This window comes from Labeo rohita, unplaced genomic scaffold (assembly GCF_022985175.1).
Source record: "Labeo rohita strain BAU-BD-2019 unplaced genomic scaffold, IGBB_LRoh.1.0 scaffold_988, whole genome shotgun sequence".
In the NCBI taxonomy this organism is placed as follows: Eukaryota; Metazoa; Chordata; class Actinopteri; order Cypriniformes; family Cyprinidae; genus Labeo; species Labeo rohita.
The window spans coordinates 10,187-16,551 of record NW_026129951.1 but is presented as its reverse complement, the minus strand read 5'-3'; the positions used below and the strand labels follow the sequence as shown (position 1 = coordinate 16,551).

Genomic DNA, 6,365 nt, shown 5'->3' with positions numbered 1-6,365 from the left:
TAAAGTAATGACTGGTTAGCGCAAAACTGATCATAGTCTTTTTGATCAATTTAGCTCAGCGAATACATACCTCACAGACATGAAAAATATATCTATATAAAGCTTTAAATTATTATTTAACGAAATAAAACAAATTGAAAACAAAAACTCTTTCATTATTTATTCTGTAAAGATGTTTTTCTTTCTAAAGGCACGTATTAAAAAGGCTGAAATATGACATGAAAATTGTGCCGAAGTCCGTCCCTAGGGGCATAAAAATGTTGGGGCCCATCAGGCACAGGCTAAAATGCAGGGCTCTAGACCAAGTCACCACTTTAGTTGAAGGGCCACAAACATGATGAAGTCATGAGAAGCTAATGCTCAGTTAATGATGACTGTATTTGGATGTCAACAGAACTCATGTTATGTGCTGTGATTGGCCATTGTCGGGGTCTGTCCATTCACCTATTTATTTTTTTCTGAACAAAGAAAACATCATGAACATGATGAACATCATGATCATGTGTAATAAATCATAAATCATGATCATGTATCCATCTCAGTTGATGTCTGTCATGAATCTGGCCGGTGACCCTCAGTCTGCTCACCACCAGATGTCGCTCTCACACTTTCACATCACACAGACTGTTGCTCTACACCCCGGACTACGTCTCCCATCACCCATCACGCTGATTGTGTCAACACCTGTAGCCAATCAGACGTGCTATATAAGACCCGGACTTCTCCCCGTGACTCACCAAGTATTGTGGTTTTGCATTGTTGATTCACTTTTGTCTCTAGTTCCCTAATTTAGCTTTCTAGGCTTCTCCTTTCGTCTGTCTCGCCACCTGCCTTTTGGACTACTCGCTCATTTCACAGATTACTCCTTTGCCTCCCCCCTGAATTACGTTTGCAATTATCGACCCACACCTGCTGCATGAACTATCCCCACGTCTTTGCTATTGGCTATTGTTCTGACCCTGCCTGTTTTCACCATGTCTCTGTCTCGTCCCAATAAAAGTGTGCATTTGGAGCCGCTCACCTCTCGTCTCCTTCTCCACGTTACAATGTCTTAATTAAGGGGTTATTATTAATGCATGAAGTACTGCATAATTAATGCATAAAGTAATGCATGAATTCATGGTAATTCATGTACCCTTACTGTAAAGTGTTACTGAAATCTGATTATGAATCCCTGAATGCTGTCAGTTTTATAACAGTCAAATTCTGTTTGGAGATACAAATAAACAAAATCAAAATAAAACAATTCTCTATAACTTATCTTATAAAACTGCATGTATTTCTAAAAATAGCTCAGTATAAAATGAATGTTTAGTGTTAAACATGTTAAAGATTAACAGAGAAGCTGTGAGTTGAGAAAGTGATTATCTGTTTCCTCACAAAAATCTGTGATACTGAACTCCACTGTCATCCTTTAAAAAAGCCAAATCGAGGTCTTGTCTCCGGCAGCTCCAGTGACAAGTGCTGCGTTACAGACCAGATGTGTCATCCTGTACTCTATTCTGATGTTCAAAACACTTAATCTAATCATGAGTGTGCAGGCAAAAGTTAACTTAAAGAATGAACAAAGTGGCATCAATTTTGATTTGAATTAAGTTGATAGAAAAAAACTAAGCTGCCAATCCTCCAGTTTAGAGTGAAGTCAGTACACACTAACATTTGTCCCAAATTATTCTTAATGCAATTTAATGGGAAACTACATGAGTTGTGTTGTAGTTAATAGCCACTGACAGATTTTGAGTGATGACACCAGTGTTTGAACAAACATAGAAAACAACAGATTTCAACTTTTAAGACATGGCACTTCTTTTCCAGTGTGCTGATGCTAAATGTTGGAGGATACTGGTTGAAGGACAAGATTTATTAATACTAACTCATTATCTGCTCACATGTAAATGCACTTTTAAGCTTTTAAGCATGTGACACTGCAGACTATATATTCAATTAAATTGCAGCCTTTTGTGATTTGATAACTGCACTAAGTCATATTACAATTTTGAGTATATTTTGATTAATTGTAATCAGTCCTGATGACAAGTGTAAAATATTTTGGAATTCATGAAACTGTGTTGGGTCACTACAGTCTGGGTAATTAATGGGATACACTTTTAAAATACTTACTTCAGCTTTTCCAGTCTACACTGTACATTTTCAAACAGAGTCAAGATGATCTTCATTCCTGTGTTTCCTAGTTTATTCTCACTCAGATCCAGCTCTGTCAGATTTGAAGGGTTTGAATTTAGAGCTGCAGCCAGAACATGACAACCTCCTTCTGTGATACAGGTGTTATTCAGACTGCATAAAGAGAAAACACAATTCAGTTTTAATCTTAATATTTACAGTATGTTTTAGCTGACAGTTGACAAATACTGGTGATGATGATGATGAGGACAATCACATTACAAAAGTCACATATGGTTTTTCAGCAGCAAGAATTTAAAAATGTCTTTGTAGCAATGAAAAAACGTACATCAGTGTGTTGAGTTGACAGTGTTTATCCTGCAGTAGAGCAGCGATCTGATTCACTCGTGTGTCTCCTAGTTCATGTCCACTCAGATTCAGCTCTCTCAGGAGTAACAGGTTTTTACCCACAATTCCAGTCACATACTGACAGGCTTCATCTGCAGCAGGATCCAAAAACCTGCAGAAGAGAGAAACTTCATTTCATAAATAATCTTGGTGAAAAACAACATCTGACTCTGAAACACTGTGAAAGGGATGGATTTGTAAACTGTATTAATGACATCTTACCTCAGTGTCTTAAGTTGACAGTTTGGATCCTGTAGTAAATCACTGAGCTCCTTCACTCCTGATTGTCCAGGATCATTTCCTGTGAGATCCAGCTCTATCAGGTGTGAAGGGTTTGATCTCAGAGCTGAAGCCAGAGCTTTATAACCTTCTTCAGTGATACTGCAGTTTGAAAGTCTATAAAAAAAAAAAAAAAAAAAAAAAAAAAAAAAGAATAATAACAATATATATATATAGTGACGAGCGTCCCGAGAAGATATCAGTGTCGCCCTGGAAACCAACGAGCACCGCCCGTTCATCACGGCCGGATCGATCTCAGCAGCGCCTCATCAGCCGCCGTACTCATAAGCGGCGAGGCGCCGGCTCATTGTGAGAAGCTTTTCTCCGAGAAAGAGACGTACTAATGTTTTCTCTCCTTCTGCCTCATAGAAAGCAGCTGAAGACTGATCCGCACACCGTTCACTGGACCCACAGGGAGCATGAGAGAGACTGAGAGCACGCCATTTCACCACTTCACTTCCCCGTATTGTTTGTATACTACTGCACTTTGTTAAATAAATTCCACTCTCCGGGGCTACAAATTTGAGTTTTCTGTCCTGTATTTCTTCACCCCGTGACAATATATAATTTTATAAGCCATCATTTTCGCTTCTTATAACGTGTTTTGATTTCCCGAATCCGCTAGCTTATAGCCCATTAGCAGCACCAGTGTCACTGCCGTTAATCTTGCTTGCATTGTTTACACACTATATTACCGTTGTTGCTTTAATGCAAGCAACAGTGAGTAAATTGGGGGTAGCTGTGGCCTGATGGTTAGGGAGTCGGGCTTGACTCATCTCTGTGTGTGCGTGTTTGTTCACTACTCACTACTGTGTGTGTGCACTTGGTTAAATGCAGAGCACAAATTCTGAGTATGGGTCACCACACTTGGCCACACGTCACGTCCTTTCGTTTCGCTTAATGGCAAATTTGCGTCTACCTTTGAGTGCAGGTAGACAACACCCCAGCAAACATGCCCACGCGGGCCCGCTGCAGGTTTACTGTGGGACAGTGCGGGCAGAGCAAGCCCACACTAAACCCGCTGTGGGCCCCCTGTCGGCTAGCCCATGCGGGCCCACAGTGGGCTTACCCACACTAAACCTGCTGTGGGCCCCCTGTCGGCTAGCCCATGCGGCTCACAGTGGGCTTGCCCGTTTGGGCCCCCATGATAGTTTTCTGTGGGCAAGCCCACAGTGGGCTTACCCACACTAAACCTGCTGTGGGCCCCCTGTGGGCTAGCCCATGCGGGGCCCATACCAGTTTGCTCAATTGGGGCCCAGTGGGGATTTTCTGTGGGCAGCCCACTGTGGGCAGTCCATCTTGTTAACAGCAAAGGGCAGCTAAAACTAAACTTTTAAAAAATGTTTTATGATTGGATTCTAATCAAAATTGTTGTTTTTAAAATTATTTTTATATCTACATGCAAATGTTAATTAAAATTGTATTTCTGTGACAATGGCAGTAAAATGTAAACAATAAGTTGTCCATAACAAAAATGTAATACAGTTGTACTCATGAATTTACATACCCCTTGCAGAACATACTAAATGTTAATAATTTTAACAAAATAAGAGGGATTATGAAAACTGTGTTATTTTTTTTATTTAGTACTGTCCTGAATAAACTATTTAACATGACAGATGTTTATATATACTCCACAAGACAAAATAATAACTGAAATTATATAAATGAGCCCATTCAAAAGTTAAAAAAAAAAAGTTGGTTGTTCCTGAGTCCCTTGTTTGTCCTGAGCAGTTCATCTGCCTGCTGTTCTTCAGAAAAATCCTCCAGCTCCTGCACATTATTTGGTTTTTCCAGCATCTTCTGCTTTTTTGAACACTTTCCAAAATTGACTGTATGATTTTGAGATCCATCTTTCCACACTGAGAACAACTGAGGAACTCATACATAACTATTACAAAAGGTGAAAACATTTACTGATGTTTAAGAAGGCAACACAATGCATTAAGAGGCAGGGGGTATAAACTTTTGAACAGAATGATGATGTGTAAATTATATTTATTAAGTATATTTTATTTACAGATTTTGTTTGACTACAGAAATATTTACATGTCTCGCAGAAGACAATATTAGTGCAATCTACCCTGATCATCCACTTCAAAAAGTTTACACCCCCTGGCTCTTAATGCATTGTGTTGCTTTCTTGAGAATCAGTGAATGTTTCCATCTGTTATAAAAGTTACTGTATGTATGAGTTCAGTTGTCCAGTTGAAAAGATGTATTTCAAAATCTTACATTTACTTCTGTACAGGGTTCAAATATGCAGATGCTGCTGGAAAACCAAATAATGTGCAGGAGCTGAAGGATTTTTCTGAAGACCAGCAGGCAGTTAAACTGCTCAGGACAAACAAAGGACTCATAAAAAAAACTATCACAAAACATAAAAAACAGTTGTGGATTATCCAGGAAAAAACACACAGAATTAAGATTTAAGAGTATGTAACTTTTGAATGGAGTCATTTTTATGAATTCAATTATTATTTTGTCTTGTGGAGTATATATAAACAGCTATATAACATGAAGTTTCCATGATCCCTCTTATTTTGTTAAAATTATTAATATTTTGAAGTTCAAAAATCCAACAAAATTACAAAAACTGTATATATGTATATATATATAAAGAGAGAGAGAGTTTTTGTTGTAATAATGTATTTATATTTGTAAATAAATACATTGTAGGCTATCATTAAATGAAATTAATGTATTTAAGACAATTAAATCATGTGACTAATCAGATCATTGATTTGTTAATTTATTCATTGTTACTGCTGGTATTGATTAGTGACGTAATCATTTATTAAATATTTCTAAAAGGAAAAATAAATATTTAACTAGATAAAAAAGTTTGTCAAGACAAACTTTAAGTTGGCTTGAGAAAGCCGGACCAGAAAGTTTGAAAAGTTTAAAAAGTCTGAAAAGTTTGAAAAGTTTAAAAAGTTTGAAAAGTTTGAAAAGTTAAGAAGTTTGAAAAGTTTAAATAGTTTAAGAAGTTTTAAGTTTGGATGGTTTTCAGTCTGATATATTTAGAAGTTTTAAAGTTTGAATGTAGTCTGTCAGATAAATAGATAGATAGTATTGGTCAGATTGTCAATCGACGGAAAGATAGATAGAGGATTCTAACATTATTACCAAGTTACTAGCATGTTGCTAGCATGTTTCTAGCATGACTAGCATTTCACTAGCATGTTTCTAACATGATTAGCATGTCGTTAGCATGTTCCTAGCATGATTAGCAAAGTTGTTAGCATGTTTCTAACATGATTAGCAAAGTTGCTAGCATGTTTCTAACATGACTAGCATGTCACTAGCATGGTGCTAGCATGATTAGCATGTCGCTAGCATGTTTCTAACATGATTAGCATGTCGCTAGCATGTTTCTAGCATGATTAGCAAAGTTGCTAGCATGTTTCTAACATGATTAGCATGTCGCTAGCATGTCTCTAGCATGACTAGCATGTCGATAGCATGTTTCTAAAGTGATTAGCATGTCGCTAGCATGTTTCTAACATGACTAGCATGTCGCTAGCATGTTTCTAGCATGATTAGCATGTCACTAG

At 37.6% G+C, this 6,365-nt stretch overlaps 1 protein-coding gene across 1 annotated transcript in view; it reads right to left on the bottom strand.

The window, feature by feature from the left end:
* LOC127162620 (ribonuclease inhibitor-like) overlaps positions 1-2,931 on the bottom strand; it is a gene marked incomplete at its 3' end in the record, with an annotated part of 17,342 nt that extends 14,411 nt beyond the window's left edge. The window contains exons 1-3 of the mRNA XM_051105415.1: positions 2,752-2,931; positions 2,471-2,641; positions 2,122-2,295 (exon numbers count right to left, since the gene is read on the bottom strand). Of these exons, the coding sequence (XP_050961372.1) occupies positions 2,122-2,177 (56 nt within the window). The remainder of the gene's footprint in view (positions 1-2,121; positions 2,296-2,470; positions 2,642-2,751) is intronic.
* Positions 2,932-6,365: the final 3,434 nt, after the last annotated feature.